At 38.8% G+C, this 18,438-nt stretch overlaps 1 protein-coding gene across 3 annotated transcripts in view; it reads left to right on the top strand.

Moving 5' to 3' along the window:
• The window catches only part of SGIP1 (SH3GL interacting endocytic adaptor 1), a 933,552-nt gene that overhangs the window by 345,043 nt on the left and 570,071 nt on the right, over positions 1 to 18,438 (top strand). For all 3 annotated transcript variants that reach the window (XM_069232486.1, XM_069232484.1, XM_069232485.1), the window contains exon 6: positions 17,001 to 17,058. In XM_069232486.1, coding sequence (XP_069088587.1) covers positions 17,001 to 17,058 — 58 coding nt within the window. The remainder of the gene's footprint in view (positions 1 to 17,000; positions 17,059 to 18,438) is intronic.

Genomic DNA, 18,438 nt, shown 5'->3' with positions numbered 1-18,438 from the left:
ATGTACATAGTTGCTAGTTAATGCCGGTGTCACAAGGTAGGAGAGATAACTTCAGACCTACCCTAAGAGAATTTGGAGATGTTGCACACCTAATGGACATTTTTCATTTCATTGGATATTGGCCTTTTTTTTACGTGATGTGGACCCATCCAGCTAACCACTTGAAATGCTTTGGACATTGCTAGTTAATCTGAGACTTTTGCAATTTTTTGTCAGTCCCCACTTGATCCTCATGCTGTTAAGCTCCCTTCTTGATTCTTGACTGCTAAGATGACCCCTCTTGATTCTCTACTGTTAAGAGCACCTTTGAATCTTGACTTGTCCCCTGGATGTTCCTGATGTGCAGCTTGAGTTCTGCACTTCCCCTGATGATGCTTCTAATGTACTTTGCTGCTGATGCAACACTTTGCTGACAAACCTGAATTGTATGCTGCTCCCAGGAGAGGTATAATCAGTTGCAATGCTAATTGTCCCTTTGTTCTGTTCTTAATTAGTTTAGCTTGCTGACACCTGTTCATTTACATTTTCTAGGTAGCTTAATCTAACCCAAAATCGATGACTTAATCAAATTATTTTTGTCTTCTTTGTTTCCTTTTGCTTTTGCCCTCATGTATTTGCCTGTTCCCACACAAGCTTGTCATAATTTGTGATAGTAGCAGGAATAACTTTGCCCATGAAATCTGGCGCATTGACCTTTGAATCTGAATTGGATCAATGTCACCATCAAATGATTTGAAATCTGTTTCTGTTGCACAAATTATATCTTTGCTAGTGTGTGTAATTATTTTGGAATGTCTAGTGGTATTGATATTGAGTAGATTAAACTTGTTTTAAAGATTTGGTCAGCCTATGGTTTTCATTTACTTGTATAATTTAATCTTGTGCACAAATTAAGTTACTTTTGCTCTGTGGTTATAATCAAGCTTTTGACATTTTTCACAGATTGGAGCTTTGTTTCATTGGCCACATTGGTCATTGTTTTTAAATTTGTTGTTGTATTGATTGACTTTGGAATGCTTGTACGTAGTTAACCACACTCCTCACTGGGTCCAAAATTACCATCAACCTAGATAAGTGTCTTTGAATCCTGACTCTGAGGAGAAAATGTGTCAGAGGAAGTCAGGTACTTCTGACAGAACGCTATTCTAGAAGGATGCAGACCTGGTTGTGGGCTCCTCTATTTCAGATTTTAATAAAGCTTATTCAACCTGCAATCCTGGTCCTGGATTATCACTACACCACATATTTGGTGACGAAGGCAAACGTCACAGAGCTAACCGACAACAGTTCATACTTCTGCACGTCCTGTTTTTCTTCGATTTGACTCGTTGGCGCTGGGTCTCCTGTGATCGCATTTCTTTTGGAACTGCTACGGGAATTTCACCAGCAGTGTGGTGCATCGCTGAGAAGTCCTGGAATGTTGGTTTGTGCTGCACCTCTTGCTTATTTTGGGCCGCTTCAGCTTAGAAGGGCTCACACAGACACACAAAAGGCTTGTGGTCAAGACTGCTTGCCAAACTGTGTGCACACTGCTCATGAGCATCACACAAGATGCTGCAGTACAAGCCCAACCTCCCTTTGAAAACTACGTCCACAGACGTCAAGGCAGCCATCTTGTGGGTCTGAGTTCACCTTCATTGACTTGAATTCTGACAGTGGCAAGTTGAACGATGGTTTGTGTGTGCAGTGCTCGCCTCGCAGGCGGCGACAAAAGTAGTTGCACAGACAACAACATTGATGATAGGCATACCTTCAAAATTCAATGTATCACAAAGTACGTGTTTGCTATAACTGTTGTTTATGTTGTGCTCAGCATCAAAATTATGGTGACAGGCACACTTTCAATAAAACAACCTGTTATGACATTTAAATATATTTAAGTGACAAAACTGCTCATCGATGATAGGCACCTCACAACCTCATTAGTTACTGTCATACATTTTTTATATACATCTTTCTGCACATGAAATGACTTAATTTAAGCATTATTTACTTTACAATTAATAATTGTTTTCAATATTTGTTTTACTTTTAACCCTGCTCCTCTATCCTCATCAGTTTTCAAACATGGTAACTAATATTAGTTAACGGTGTGAGTAAGTATTGCTAGTTAACTTAACTACTACTTGATATAAGTGACTCATATTAAGTGGCTTATCATATTTGTATATACAGGGGCAATGTAAACATCCTGCAGTACTCAATTAACATTTTTGCAAAGTACAGGTAAACCACCTGTTGATTAGAGACATTGGTTTCACAATTTTGAAAATCATTTAGTTGCCATTGATGCAACAGAATTTGATCCTAAAAAGAAAATGGAAGTCCTTTTCAACCACTTAAGTCAGGAGGGCCAGCAGATATTTGATGACTTACAGAACCTGATGTCCCATCAGATTTCTTTGCCACGTGGAATGAGTATGCAGAGGAAGTGGAGAGATTGGTGAACACGTTTTCTGAAAAACCCAGTGTACTCATGGAGTGATTACATTTTTTTAAATGGAAACAAGGGATTGAGTAATCAGTTGAGGAATATATATATATCAGCCTTAAGGAAACTGACCACCTCTTTCAATTTTGGCTTTAATCTTGACACATCAGAGATGAGTTTGTTTACAGCTGTGCATCAAAAAAAAAAAAATACAAGAGCATTTCTTAAGTTGCAGGGATCCCACCCTAAATGAAGTTATTGATATTGCCAAGGGGATTGAAAGAAGCATTGTTTTAAGCAAACGGATTACTAACGAAATCTTGTCACAATGTGTGTCTCCTTCGGATGTCCTTGGAGGGGCAGACAGTGTAGCTGCCATTTATGCAAAAAATAGAAGCATGAGACCCAGGCTACAGAAGAATGCTGGTGTATGTTATTGGTGTGGATCCAAAACTCACCTAGCAAACAATTCCACATGTCCTGCAATCAGCAAAAGATTCAATACCTACAGTTAAAAAAAGGAAATTTCAAAGAAGTATGTAAGCGTTCTAAAGTTCAGTCTAAAGTTTAAAGTATTGAGTCAGACACTGAACAATGCACCAATGATTTATCTAAAGTTGTGTTGACAGTAACTGCTGAGAAAACCGTTACAAAGTTAACGGACAATTGTGTCAACCCAATATTGATGATTATTCCTTAACTATGTTGGCTGATTCAGGAGCCCCAATTAAAATTATTTCAGAGTCATTGTACCAACAAGTATGGAACAACAATTCTTTAACTTAACCCCAAAGCATTCGGGGAACAGAATATACAAATGTTGGGGTACTTTGTTGATCTTCTGACTTGCTTTGGAAGGAAAATTGTTACAAAGATGTAAGTGGCAGTGAAAGGCAGAAACATTATTGGCTGGAAAGATCAATCTAGACTGGGTGTAATGCTAATTCCTGGTTCTGACAACTCCGTTATGCTCTCTGACAGTCATGTGTCTTTTGTTAACGCTAAATTTCCACATGTATCCTCTGAAAAGATAGGCAACATTGCCAAATTTGAATACCACATAAAGCTTTGAATCCAATTATACACAAAGCGAGACCGATCCCTATGAGTGTTACGAGTGAATTTGAAAAAAAAGGTTTTAAAAAAACTGTGTTAAAAAGAAGTCAGACAGGCCACCGAGTCATCAGAGTGGGTTAGCCCATGTGTTTATTGTGAGAAAAGAAAATGAAAAGATCTGCTTGTGTGTAGATTGACGCACAACAAACAAAAACTTAATAATTCACTGTCGGCCTCTACCCAAAGTACAGGAATTACTAGCCAATTGATGTCAAGCATTAACCTGTTCATCCCACAGAGACACAATGCTGACTTAAGTTGCTTGTTCCTATCCCCACCTAGATGTTGCTTGCCTCCCATTTACTAGTACATGATCGGCTCAGGAACGTTGGGGGGTGGGGGGAGGGGTTGGAAGAGAGAGAGAAGAAGGAAAAAAAAAAAACACACCTCCATTGCCTGCCAGGATCAGGATGGCTAACTGTGGTCTACGAAGATCAGATATTGCCTATGAGGAATTAACCATTTAGTCAAATTACACTTTTCAAGTAACAATATACTAAAACTACTGTTCACCAATTCCCACAAACTAGGTGTACCTGTCAGAGTCACCTTTCCCACTTTTGATGGCTCTCCCCTCTCTCTAGGGATCTTCAAGAAACAGTACGGAACCTGTAACCAGATACAATTCTTAGCCTTCTATACTATCTGCATGTATTCCCACCTTATTCCCAAGTCAATATGGCCCCAATGGAAGACCTACCTAAAGTGTTCTGATAATTCAGTGTACGTCTTGCACGTTGGGTTTTGATGAGACTTTCTAAAACAGTCAAACTCACAATCATAGACATATAACAGGCGGTAAAGAATGAAAATAAATTTTTAAGTATTTCGATTTCTCAAATATTCATGGAATAATTGGTACAGCGTGTTAGTATTATAAAGAATGCAGTTTAGTGTCTTAACCACACTGAGAGCATAGGGTTGACATCTGAAGCTCACTTTCGTATGTAATTGGTGTCATCACTGTTACATCACAGTGACAATGGAACATGGCAATAACAGACCGTGGAGTCAAGTTTTGAAACTAGTGTTCTTTATCATAGGCAATGATTCATATCACAAAAATGCTACATAAAACTCAAGTATGAGAAACATGTTCATAGTACATCGTTAAAATAACAATTGTCCAACACATACTCAAATCTGTACTTTCATTGTAAGCTAACAACAATGAGCGTCGATATTCGTCAGATATCAAGTATTCATGTAACCAAGGACACTGATAACATGCCCTTCTAGTGCGCCCTGCCCGTTTGAGCATCTGGCAATCAACTATCAAAGGTAACGGGTAAGAAGCCTTTCAAGCGCGTCCAGCACGTTACCGCCTTTTATGATGCTAACCTTCTTGATTTCTTCTTTTCTAGGATCGGCATCCGCAATGCTCGGCTGTGGGGGGTAGATGATCCAGGAACAAGTCCAGAGGAGCAGAGAATAACACTCCGCATCTGAAGACCTCTGACAACAAGCAATCACCTCAGCACTGGTGTGGGTTTAAATATCTACTGCACCTTACCACACCCAGTCTGAGTCATAAGGCTGCTGTACCTGGCCACACCCAGTCTGAGTCTTGAGGATGCCACAAGCTCAGGCAACACGTTGACACGTGCCCCAGATTCCTACACGAGTTCTAAAACCAGCATTGGCTCAAGTAAACATTTCTCAAATGCAACAATCATCATTGTGCCATGCAGGGACAGGTGATTTGTTTAGGGGCACACTTAACTAAATGCCAGATGTGGGTTCTGGAGCATATTCTGGTTTGCCGGCCTGACGCAATTTGGGTCGTTCAAAAGTATTTTCTCTACTTGACCTCAAATTGGGGTACCATCATATTCTACTTGCTGCAGAAAGCCAAGACCTTATCACCTTCATCACTCCATTTGGTGCTTACAAATTTCTATGAGTACCCTTTGGATTGGCCTCTGCAGCAAGTGTTTTCCAAAAATGTATGGACACTATTTTGGCTGGAATTCCTGGGGTTCAGGCTTTTCAGGATGATGATCTCATTTTTGCTGAATGTGCCAGAGAATTAAATCTTATTTTGGAAAATGTATTAAGAAAATGTGAAGATATTGATATTACTTTAAGAAGAAATGCAATTTTCAGATATGGGTATTAAACCTAAATGGTCATTAGTGCAGGCGATACAAGAAGCAGTCACACCGAACAACAAAGATATGGAACACTCATTTCTGGGCCTCTGTGAATATTATTTGTTTCATTCATGGTTATGCGATAGTGATGCAACCATCAAGAATACTTGAAAAGGACGAACATTTATTTGGTCTGAAGAGGCTCATGAGGCCTTTTTGAAAAATAGAAGACTTATCTATGGGGCACACAATCTTCACAGACCATAAGCCATTAATTTATATGCGCAATAGCAATGGGACAGGGGAAGCATCTGCAGATTGTTAAGAATTTTATCAAAACTTTGTGTACAATTTTGACGTCAAGCATCTTCGAGATGGAAAGAATTCCAGAGCAGACTGTGTGTCACAAATGCTCATGCAATGTAGGAGATGAAGGTAATCAAATTGATGTTGTGGAATGTGCTGTGGGACTCTCTGGAAACAGGTGTGCTGATAAACGATTTGTGGTACCAAAGGAGGAGTGGCTGGAAGCTTTAGAAAAAGACGTGTTACTGCGGGAAGTTATGAAATTGATCAAAACATGATGGCCAAAGGATAGAAATTTGAAGCTTGGTTTGAGGAATTATGCATAAGTGCCTGAACTTTCATTGGTTGGTGATTTTCTAACCAGACATGATTTGTAAATTCCATCTTTGAACTTTAGAAAATAATTATTTAATATATCTCAAGAAGGATATTTTGTGGGGTTTCAGCTATCCCACATAACATTAAACAGTTTTATTGGTGACCAGGTGTAGATGCTCAAGTAAATAAATGGATTGCTGAGTGTGAGACATGTTTGGTCTTTGACAAAAACTGGAAGACTCCAGAGTCAAGTTGCATTCTGTACCATTTCCAGATGATCCATGGAGAAAATGCAGAGAATTTAGCAGGACCTTTTGAATTACTCCCTTACAATGTGAAGTAGATGATTGTGCTAGTTGACTATTTTTCGAACTTCTATTATGGTTTTGTATCTTCCCCTGACACCAAGGCTGTTATTTCTTTTCTTAGCAAAATATTTGAAATTGAAGGACCCCCAGAGAAATTGTTACTGACAATGGGACACACTTCAAATCCATACAGATTAAGTTGGTCATTGAAAATCATCAATTAAAACATTTGCCAGTAGCCTTATATTCTCCTACATCCAATGGTCTTGTTGAGCGTATTAGCACATTCTTAAAAAGAGTACAGACTGCGCTTTCCACTGGTGTTAATGTAGAAAAAAGTCACAAGAAGAAAACTTGGAACTATCTGGTAACGCCACATAGTGTTACTGGTTTACTTCCTTTCAGGCTTTTTCATAAACATTTATTGAGATATGCTCTATGTCCTGATTGGGGGAAAAGTGCTGACACCTAATGACAATGGGAGTATTAAGAAAATTGTCAAAAATAAACCAGGTGCAATGTAATCCTACTTCAGTAATAAGCACAATATCAAAGATGTTGATTTTAAAGTTGGAGACTGGGTAATCATTAAAAAAAATAAACAATTGAGTAAAAAAAAAAAAAAAAAGGAGAATTTCAATTTATCTAGCCAACCAAGTTTGTAAAAGTGTCTAAGGGAGTTTTTTTTAGCAAATAAAGGATGGTGAAGCAGAAGGAGTCTTGTTAAAATTTCATCTGAACAAGCAAGGAAAATTCAAGAAACTAAGGAAAAGGAGTTGGAAAAGGTATATAATCAGAATGACAGTTCAGCCTGGTTTGATGTTTCTGAAAGTATGCCTTCAACCGACAGATGTGTGGGTAATGGTCCAATGACTGAAGCAAGTGTCTGCAGTGATAGTAATGTTCCTGTGAGAAGTTCTAATGATATTACTGATCATTTTGCACTGTCAAATACTATGAATGCAACCATGCCCATTGACAACACTATTGCAGCAAACAATTGTAGGAGAGTGTTGTAATGTTTCTGCACCAGTTAGGTTTAAGAACTATTACATGCAGTGTTATGATTCTATTGAAATTTTTAGTCATAAGTTTATTTTACAAGAATTATTATTTTAATGTGTGCAATCTTGTGTGTGCGTCTTGTGACACAGCACAATGGAAGATCTAAGCAAGCTGTAACAAATGCAGGAGTTCATTGCTGTGATTCCAAAAGGTGCATCACATGTGAATACCTTTTACAAACATCATCAGTAACTAGCTCTGTTACAAAAAGGACCTATGGAATAAGACAGCATCTTACATGTCGCTCTAGATGCATTATTTATGTGATTCAGTGCCAACGTCAAAGCTGTAAAAAACAATATGTAGGTCAAACTGTGAATGACCTCCGTACACGATTCAGGAACCACAAATCGGCAATAATTAACAAGAAACTTGACCAGCCTGTAGCCAACTATTTTAACCTTGTGGACCATTTACTATCAGATTTGAAGATTTTCCCTGTGGAACATGTTTTAAAGGAAGAACTACTGGACATCAGAGAGAATTTCTGGATGTACCGTTTAAAATCACTGCATCCAGATGGACTGAACATCACTGACAACACCACTTGATTTCTGCATATCTAAAGAGTTCTCAGGACTGCATTGATTCCACATTCCAATTGGAATCTTCACTCATGATGCTTTTTGAAAATCCACCAGTGTCAGCTGTGCAGCCACTGAGCAAAACATCTTGTACTACCTGAGGAAGGCGGAAGCTGTAACGTTGTAGTAGAAATATATTTTTGTTCTTTAGTGAGATCATCTGTTTGAGTCACTTCTTTCTTGGTTGTGACACAGCACAAGATGCACAGAGTTATTTTGGTATGTTTCGTTTTGATGTTGGGCTGGTGTTTCAGGCTCGGGTCCGTTGTGAGTTGTGGTGAGTTACTTCTGGCTAACCGCTGCTCTGGATGGATGCGGACTAGGTCGTGGCTCCTCTACTTCAGATTTTCTAAAGCTAATGCAACCTTTGATCTTGGTCCTGGATTATCATTACACTACACTGATATACAACGCTATCCCAAGTAAGATCTGATTACAACCTGTTGAATTTGAGGGTTAATTTAGCTCATAATCTGACATGGGGAAACTGATTGTACATTGGCTTTGTTGTTTTTACTTGACTGAGTATAGACTGAGGACAAGACAATGGATTAAGGAGTTTTTGATATTTAATCTTGGGTCTGCTACCCTACCTGTTTGGATCTCCCTCAAGGCGTAGGCAAGAGGCTTGAACTCTTATACTGTTAGGCAGTACAACTTAATGATCCATCCCAGAAGAAGATATTTGCCAACAGCTGATACTGGTACCAATGTTTTAGATAATTTTTGGGGCAAAGTCCCAAAAAAATTTGGGAATTAAGGGCTCAAGCATACTAAACCAATCAGGAAAGTATTGACCGTCAAAATAAGAGAAAAAGTAAGTAGTAATATTATTTCAGCAATTTGAGAGGTGGCTGGACAGTTTGTACTATGTAACAATACTATATGTTCAGTGGTTCTACATATCATGAAAAACCATACACCGAGGAGAAGGAAGTATAAAATGCAGAGGTACAATTTTGTATTAGGCAGGCCGGTGTGAACAGATTCCAAAATGAGTGCACACATTTTATTGAGGAACTAGTTACAGTGGTTGAGTACATAGATGCTGCTATATTTTTATTTACTAGAACAGACATCTGCAACAACTGCATCCACTAGACTGTTACCAATTTGTAATAACATTTTGGCCACAGCATTCTTTTTGTTCATTGAACATGTAAAAATTACTGGATATAATAATGCAAATATAATTGTATTTCTCAAAAACAAGAAAACTGAAACGGAACGTGGGTAATATAGACCTATTCCACTGATTAATTCTGATGCCAGGATATATTCTAAGATTTTCCCAAGGCAGTCACTGCAGGTTTATACCTGGGCGGGATATGACATTCTATGTTAATAGGGTATAAATGTACTTATAAACTTTTGGCTCACGGCAGGCTGTTTGGGTTGATATTTTTTAATGCAGAAAAGGCTTTTGATATGGTTTCCTTCAGATACCCATGGTGTGTGATGAAATTTATGAAATATATGATATGTTCAAGCACTTATCAGCCTCCAGTGGACAAGATAGCTAAGTCCAGTCATTGCTAGCCAGCATATTTAGGTGTGCTCATCAGGCCAACCATTGGCACTGCTATCTCCTCTATAGTTTTGGCATATACTTATATAATCGCCGTTCTCACTGATGAGTGTTGATCCAACTATTAAATTACTGAAATGGGCAACTTTAACTGTTGGTAGGTGATTGGGATACCTTCTATATGCTAAAAGACCCACAGATTATCTGTATTAAAGCCAGGGTTCATAAGCATTGTAGGGCTGTCTCCTCTGCCACTCATCGTGTCGTAAATATAACTTCATACATCAGACCTTTTCATGCCAGTTATGTACCCATTTTAAGGTAGGGCATTAATAAATTGAGAGATTGCCCTTGGTTACCACTTGTGATAATTGGTCACTGAATATTGCCGAGATGATAGGTCTTGTGTGTGCTAATATTTTCATGTGGGAACACTGTAAGCTGTGTAGAACATTGATGTTTCTTAGGTTGCCAAGAGAAGAAGGTTGGTTTGAAATAGGTCATATATTTGGGCAGCAGTGGCAACACACCTGGCAATTCTTGTATTCTGGTGTTTAAAAGGAACAATTACAGTCTGACTTTTGGACAACCTCTGTCTGTTTGTATTCAATGGCGCAAGACACCTTACAGTTTTTCAAACCATTTTATTTCTAGTAAGCAAGGTTCAAGACAGTGGAGGCTGTCCTTTGCATCTGGAAAGATCGGCAACATATGTTCATAATTTGGGACAGTCTGCCACTGCCAATTATTTTTTATGAGCCGAAGGATAGAGTCTGGCGAAAGTGTGGAGTTTGTCAGGTGGTGGAATTTTATCAAGATGGGGTTTTGCAATTCTTTTATCAGATTCAAATACAATACAGCTTCCTGAAACATGGCTTCTGTATCCTTAATTAAGGGATTTCTTGAACAAGCTAAATCTAATGCAAATCTTCAAAACCATTGCATCCTGATTTTTCCCAGGCTCAGAATAAAAGGATTAGGGGCACCATATTGGTGAAGAATTTAACGATCTCTCTGAAAATGATCTGAAGAATTAGGTAAACTGTTAGATGTAAATTTACTCATTTTGATGGATACTTTTACTGCATATTTCGTATGTGCTGAATTATCCCAGGCGTCTGTCTGTATCAGGAAAACTTCAGAGATCTTTGACTCTGGTACATAGTGCTGTTTGTGTCGATGTTGGAAGCAGTGCCTGGTGATGTCACTAAAGCCTTATAGCATCCACTGCGGTACAGCAACATCGATTCTCTTAGTTTTTCTGTGCCTTCGACATGGATCTTCCTGTTTTCTCATGGAGTTTCATGTCTTAGCTCTCTTAAATATCTCACAAAATCTTGAAATTCAGTTCTGGGATGTCTCCCCTGAAGAGTTCAGGCTTTAAGCCCCTTAGGAACTGCAAGGAACAGATGTATACCACAACCCTTTCTCTATTTGCCTTTGGAGCATGGGGTCAGGCCATCTCTCTAATTCTTGTGAATCTTGCCTCAGTATACACCAAAAGGCAATTAAGGAGAAAGGCTAAACTTTCTTATTGTGGGAACAGAGTAACAAAAAAACCGTAGTTGTCTCTTGCTCCCCGTTCCAAGTCATAACCTTTATACTCCTCGAGCAGATAGAAGAAGCACATGATACATAGACCTTTTGGAGGTAAATCACCCCAACATTCTCTGACTCAGACAGGATCCTCTGAACTGGAGCTAGTACCTCTTGCACCTTCCATACTGATTCTGCTAGCAGATTCAATCATAGGCTCCCTCCCTGGAGCCTGTGGTTATGCTGGGCCAGCCTCAGCAGCCTCTGGCTCCTGTGCCCCTGTATCTCTGCTTCCCAGCTGCAGAGTTGGATCCAGAGGCATTTCCTGATGCCATGTTCTGCATTTTATCTAGGGCCGTATCAACTGTGGCGTGCCTTAGGGCCCTATAGGACCATACAGCATGACCATGTTCATGCCCTTAAAGTTGTCTTCGGGGTTGGTCTGATCTGACCCTTCTACCTCCAGTGCCAGCCATGCTCCTCTCTTTATGCTGATCCATAGGTACGCAGCACCACCTCTCAGCTTACGATTCCAATGGCTCTACCCCCAAGACCACCAGTGACTCGACTCAAACCTTATTGGTCTACTTCTGCACCACTACTGGCTCCTATAGGGTAGAACCAATGGATACAATGGAAGATCTTGATTGAGCTGTTGATTTTGCTGCCTCACTTGGCATTGATACCTTGCCTGGAATAGAAATGGAGTTCCTATCAGGCCCTAGCCCTCCTGAGGTTGTCTTTCCCATCTGTGGAGAGGAAAGCAGTGGATGATCTGAGTTATCCCTGCCTTCAACTGAAATGAAAACAAATGTGCTCTCTGAGGTTCTTCATCATACTGCCACTTCCTTTGAACAATTGTTTCCATTCAATGAGGCCCTACTGGAATCAGTACTTTTAGTAAGGGAAAAGCCCACTTCTCTGGCAGTTAATAGATTGGAGGCAAGACGCTTTTGATGTTCCCGGGGTTTCTTTCACCCGTCCACCCATCCTTCTCCTGAGACCTGGGTAGTCTGAAATCCACCAGAGTCGTCTTTTATCCTCTACTAGGCACTTCCAGTCCCTTTAGCTCACTGCAGGTTTCTGCTTTCTCCTTTTTATGATGGTTCTGATATAGCTTACATTTTAGGACTGTTCCTTGTGCCACAAGAGTCATTGGAATGTGACACGTTTTAGTTTGACAAAGTAAGAGTGGGAGAAACTAATGTAGAATGCTAAACTGACAAGCATTTTAAATGTGTAATTGCTAGTATTTCAAAGTTTGACTTAAAGTACCTTTTGAATTAAAGCTCATGCTAGAAGGTTAAAACTGATGTTAAAATGTAATTTAGACTCTGAACTAACAGTGCATATAGAAACAATATTACATTTCTTGTGATTAATGAAAGATTAAGGAGTTTGAAAATGCATGCACAATGAGAGAAATGCAATTCTGTTATTTTTTAATGAAATACAGTTACAGCTTTTTCTATTTATAAGAAATGTATTGTTCATACTGATGAAATATTAATGCTAAATTTGTTAGTTTATATTTTATGTGTTTTATTAAAACGTATTAATTGAATGATTTTGATCTTGGCATAAGTGTAGCCTACAGAGCTCGCATTTTGTAGTGATGTAAAAATAGTGAATTCTTTTTTTTATAATGTGGTCTTCATTGTTTTATTATAACGTGGTCTTCTTTCATATTGTGTTCCCATTGTAATAAGTTCATTGTTTAAACATTGAGAGATGTACCCATTTGTCCTTGGAAACATTGCATTGCAGGAACAGCGACTGAGATCGTATACATTTGTTTCAAACCTGCTTGGAGTCGCACGGAAAGGAAATGTTCACATGAATTGCCTGGGAAGAGATGTGTGTGTTGTCACTTATAATCTTCCTACTGGTCTTGATTGGTTGGTGTCTACCCAACGTAATTTGAACAGACACCTTTGGCAAATCAGAACTATTTCTGTAACTTGAAATATCAATAGACGAATTTTAGTCAGTCAAACACAAGCTAATGCTTCTTTCTCTATGACTGGATATTTGTCTTCAGCAGAAGTCTGCAATCTTGAGGCAAATGCCACAATTCCTTCTTCTCCATTTGCATTCACCTTAGAACATGGCACCCAAACCTTTATTACTCACGGCAGTAGTGATTATACACTCCCTATTGGGTCAAACCTTAAAAGTCTTGTGTTATCTGATATGCTCCCAGTTTATGAGACTGAATTCCTCATCACACTGTTGTGACCACTCAAATTTTGCTCTAGCTTTCAAAAGTTATCTGTTGTGGAAACATTTCTCGTAAAATTTTGGTATGAGTTTTGAACAAAATTCAGCCAGACCTAAGAATGATCTAATCTCGTCTTTGTTTTTAGGTGTAGGTGCATTCTTGATTACATGTGTCAAAGATGGTTTTGGTTTAATGCCTAACTCATCAATCACGTGACTTAAATATGTGACACTTTTCTCAGCAAATTTACACTTCTTAAATTCAACAGTCAACCCTTTTGACTCCAAAATTGAGAATACCATGTCTATTTTGTAACGAAAAGGCCGAACATTCGTTTTTGAAAAACAGCAGCTGCCAAAACCGGCATATGTTTAAATTGGAAACACCAATATGGAGTGGTAAAAGCCGTTCATTTCTGGGATTCTTCTGTCAACGAGATTTGATGATACGCAGATGATGAGTCTGTTGAAGTAAACATTTTTGCGTCTTTGAGTAACATCACCATTTTGTTTATCTTGGGCAAAGGAAATTTTTCAGTAATTATATTGTTGTTCAAATGGCAGAGATCAGCACATAATCTCATCTTCCCATTACTACGTCGCTCAATAACCATCGGAGAAATACAATCTGATGCTTCTTTTCACCAGATTTCACTAACTTTTCTAACTCATTTGACACTTCCTCTCTTATCGCTATTGGCACTTTTGTCACATTGTGAACTTTTAGGCACGCATCATCTTTTATGCAAATTTTATGTTTAAATTCTACCAAGTTGCCTAACATCTGTTTGAAAACTCTTGGAAATTTCATTAGCAACTTTTCCCCAATAGACGTACTATGATCAACAATTAAGACCTGTTACTTACTATTCAGATCCAACATTATAAGTAAGTCTTTTTGACCTCTCCATCCTAAAACAGGTGGGCCTTTCCTAGGTCTGTACAGTTTGCACGTGACACTCTGTATTTAAATTTGAAATTAATCACCTGAAACCTAAAATGTCTTTTTTTTTTTTTTTTTTCTCTGAACCATAACCCTCTGGATCAGTAGCAGAAGGATTTAAGAATGCTCCAATTTTAAGTACAAACCTGACCCAAATTTCCTAATTGTATAAGGCGAAACAGAATCTGCAAAAATTGTTAACACCTTCAATTGTCATATTGCACTCTTGTTTCCCTTGGCAAATATTATCATTTACATTCAAAATTAGTTTTCCCTTAACATTCACGACCAAATGTGCATTGTCTTCATCAGAATCCTGATCTGAGGAACATTGTTAAATCATATCATTTTCATCATACACATGTTTGACATGCTTCTTTTTTTTGCATACTGGCCTTTAACTCCACAGTTACTACAAATTTGATTCATCGCAGAACAACTTCTGCTGAACGAAAAATGTGCCTTGCTATCACATCTGTAACACCTCCTTCACAGGTACTCTAGGTTTTTGTTTAATAGATATACTCTTTTTGTACCACAGCTTCTAAGAACTCTATTGACAGACACTTCCTCCCTATCATTTTGCTTTAAAATTATAGCACTTTTTTCAGAAATTTCTGCTTTCCTGACAATGGCTAATATTGTGCCCTGTGGAGAATCACCATGAACCCATGATCTTTCTTGTGTAGATGGATGGATCTTTCTTGTGTAGATGGATAACTGGCATGTATTTCTATCTGATCTTGTATTAAATCTTTCTGTAATACACCAAAGTTGCAATCACTCACTCATTTTTGTAAATCTGCAACATACTCATCTATGGTTTCTTGTTTTGTTTGCTTGCGTTGGAAATATTTGTATCTAGAAATGCCAACACAAACCTTGGGATGAAACGTTGGCCACTCATCTTTGTTAGTGGACTAGTTCAGTGAGCAACACTGTCCACTCTTCACCACTATTAAACTATGTATACTTCATGGTCAATAGATATTCTCCACGTTGTTTTGCATTTAAAGATATATATGTAATTAAGCTTTGCAGAAATTCCTTCCACAACACCTTAAAAGGATGACTGTACAAGGTGCTAATGAGGGTTTGCGTTGGTTACTGTAACTTAATGGCAATTCCAGCTGAGATTTCCTGTATGAAGAGCATGTAAATAACATGCTCTCCTCATCACCAAATTGTAGTAATTCTATCAACAAAAAGTTATCTCAAGAACTTCTTCTATTGCCAAGGTACCGGACAATGTTAACCCTCACCCATCCACAACTCCTTCTCCATCCTGCACTGACTTGCACTCCCTCCCCCCCCCCAAACCTTTCTCTGTTGTCATGACACCATTTAAAACATAACATAGCCATACACCTCGAGAATTTACACAAGACCACAACACCGTGCTTTTCCTTAACATTTTGCAAGCCACCAATACAAATGTACCATTTAGAGGTATCCTTTTTTCTTCTTCTTTCTCAGTCCTAAAAGATTTTCCTTTGCCTGGATATCGTATCAGGCCAAAGCAAACATAATATTGTTAGTCGCTGGTCTTCAAATAAATCATTGTGGCTCTCCTGTGCACATGAAGACACAAATGAAGACAAGCTCTCATCATCTACCAAGCACTTTCACATATAAAAGACCACACATATTGGCTTTATCAATGTGTGTTGAATTCTGTTTTTCATTTTTTCTTACTCTGCAGTTTGCGGGGTCTCTAACATGGCGTTCAGACTTAAATAGTGGTTCCAGTTTACTAATTTTGGTTTGCAGGTAGTTCACTCTCCTAACTAATTCACTTATTCTGATTGCGGCTGAAAGGTGTTGTGGTCCATGTTCAGAGTCAGTAACATAATCTAGAGTTCTTATAACAGAAATTAAGAAACCAGAGGCACAGCGGGGAAAGAAGGCATTGTGTTCACTTATTGCATAGGAAATTCGAACAATTTTCATACCCATTCTTTCCCTATATGCACGATTTTCTTGAGTTAATTTCCAAATGGCATGTCCGTTGCAATTGTATGCTGAAATTCCAACATAAATCCAGACATCAAATAGCCAACATTAGACTTAAAGTTGTGATGTTTTCATAAGTGTAAGTACACCACGTACATTGTTCTATATAAAATCTGTCAGATGCAGAAATGTCATTTTGTGAATTAATTATTTGCTGACTTGTTAGTCCAATGTCGAAGTACTAACACTTTGGCTGTTCTTTTTCTTTCGAGAAAAAAAATAAAATGTTATCCTGTGGTGTAATGACACGTTATATAGAAGACCTTGGTGCATTTTTGTAGTTCCTCTCAGGGCATTTACTTAACTGAAGTAGTCCGTGAGCTTAAATGCACAAGCATCGTGCTGCTTTGTAATAACTTTGTTGGTCCAAGAAGGGTGTCAAACTGAGGAGTGCTTAAGTTTCGATTGTGTTTACATTGTTTAAAAGTGTGAGCTTAATCTTGTAACTAAACTTAAAGTGGATAGATTGTTAATAGTAGGGAGGAGTCCTGAGAAGTCATTCAGAAGTAAATATTTCCTTTGCTTTTTGTTTTTTGCAGAACTCACCAGAGGTGGATGACGAAGGATACAGTATCAGACCCGACGAGGAACCTGGCGATATCCTTTATTTATATTTTTGGATCTGTTTCTTCAACTATTCATGATCAGTCCTGTATGATACATGTAGTGTAGACACATATAGATGCACAACACACTACTGGTGGTGAAATTCTCTTTCACACTCAGGCCTTTTTAGGTTGCACCTGCACAGCAATTGTGCTGTGCTTGTGAAATCTATTGTAAAGGGAAAAAAATCTTAAAAGGGGTTACGAGCCTGCCCATTACTTACCTTCACTTATCATTGGTTGGCTCCCACATCTCTCTATTCCAGTATTCCTATTGGTCAACTTTTCAGTGCAACCCCCTGCCCCCCAATCTCTCCCACCCCTTTTTCCCTTTAACACAGTAATTTTTGCTGCAGGATGATTATATGAGGCTATCTCGGCCCAAAGGTGTTGGTGCGCATTAGGTGATCACCAGTTTTATTATGCAAGTGATATTCACTCATTTGTTTTGAACAGGGAAATGAAGTGATTGTCCCAGAATCACAGGCTGTTGAGCCAACTCAGAACCTTAACCCAGTTCACAGTCGGCAGCTCTGCTCATTATGCTACGTCCTCTCCCCAGAGGAGAGGGTTTCTTTACTTTTCAGCACACACCACTCCCTATTTGCAGGTTTATATTTTACTTTTATTCTGGCTATTTCTTTTTTTTTGTACGAGCAGTGCCATATTTGAGGTATTAAGTGCTTGAGATTGTCAAATATGGCAATGAATGCCTTGTGGAGAGTAACCACAGTGTATATTTTCTCTGGATGAAGAAGTGAAAGTGTTGAGAGCCCCAAAACACTGCCAGGTCTTCTTTTACCACTTGTCAAAGAACTTGTATATCAGCCTTTCTCTGGGCAAGGATATTGCCAGTATTTGTGAGTGTTTGCCAGCAGGTTCTGATGCAAATCCACTTGACTCTTCAGAACATGTCTGTCACAGTGTTATATGGAAGTGCTTCACTCTTCCTTTAAACTGTACTTGAGCTCATTGCCTTTGACTGTTAAAGTTTGGCTGGTAACACATAAATGTGAAATTTAATGCCACAGTAGTGCTTCTATAAGCGGAGCCCATGCTAAAGCAGGTTATTTTACCTTCCACTTGTTAAATGACACTCTAGGTGCTGCCCAGTCTTCAGCAAATAGGTAAGAAGTGCCAAGTCCATGGCCGTGCATTAGTAATTCAGCAACGAACATGCAATGAATGTTTTACATGTTGCATTCGAGGACTAAAAACAACTCTGCATTAATGGAATTCATAGCTGGGCAGATGCGAGCAGGGACACCGTGCTCTTGCAGCATAATCAGTTGGGGGAGGTCACAGCTCGCCCGTCCTTTGTGGCCAGGCCACTTATGGGTGAGGCCTGACTGGTGCTCTTAAAGTGGCAGTC

The sequence above is a fragment of the Pleurodeles waltl genome, chromosome 4_2 (assembly GCF_031143425.1).
Source record: "Pleurodeles waltl isolate 20211129_DDA chromosome 4_2, aPleWal1.hap1.20221129, whole genome shotgun sequence".
NCBI lineage: Eukaryota > Metazoa > Chordata > Amphibia > Caudata > Salamandridae > Pleurodeles > Pleurodeles waltl.
The sequence above is the reverse complement of the archived record's forward strand: the minus strand, read 5'-3'. Positions and strand labels throughout refer to the sequence as shown.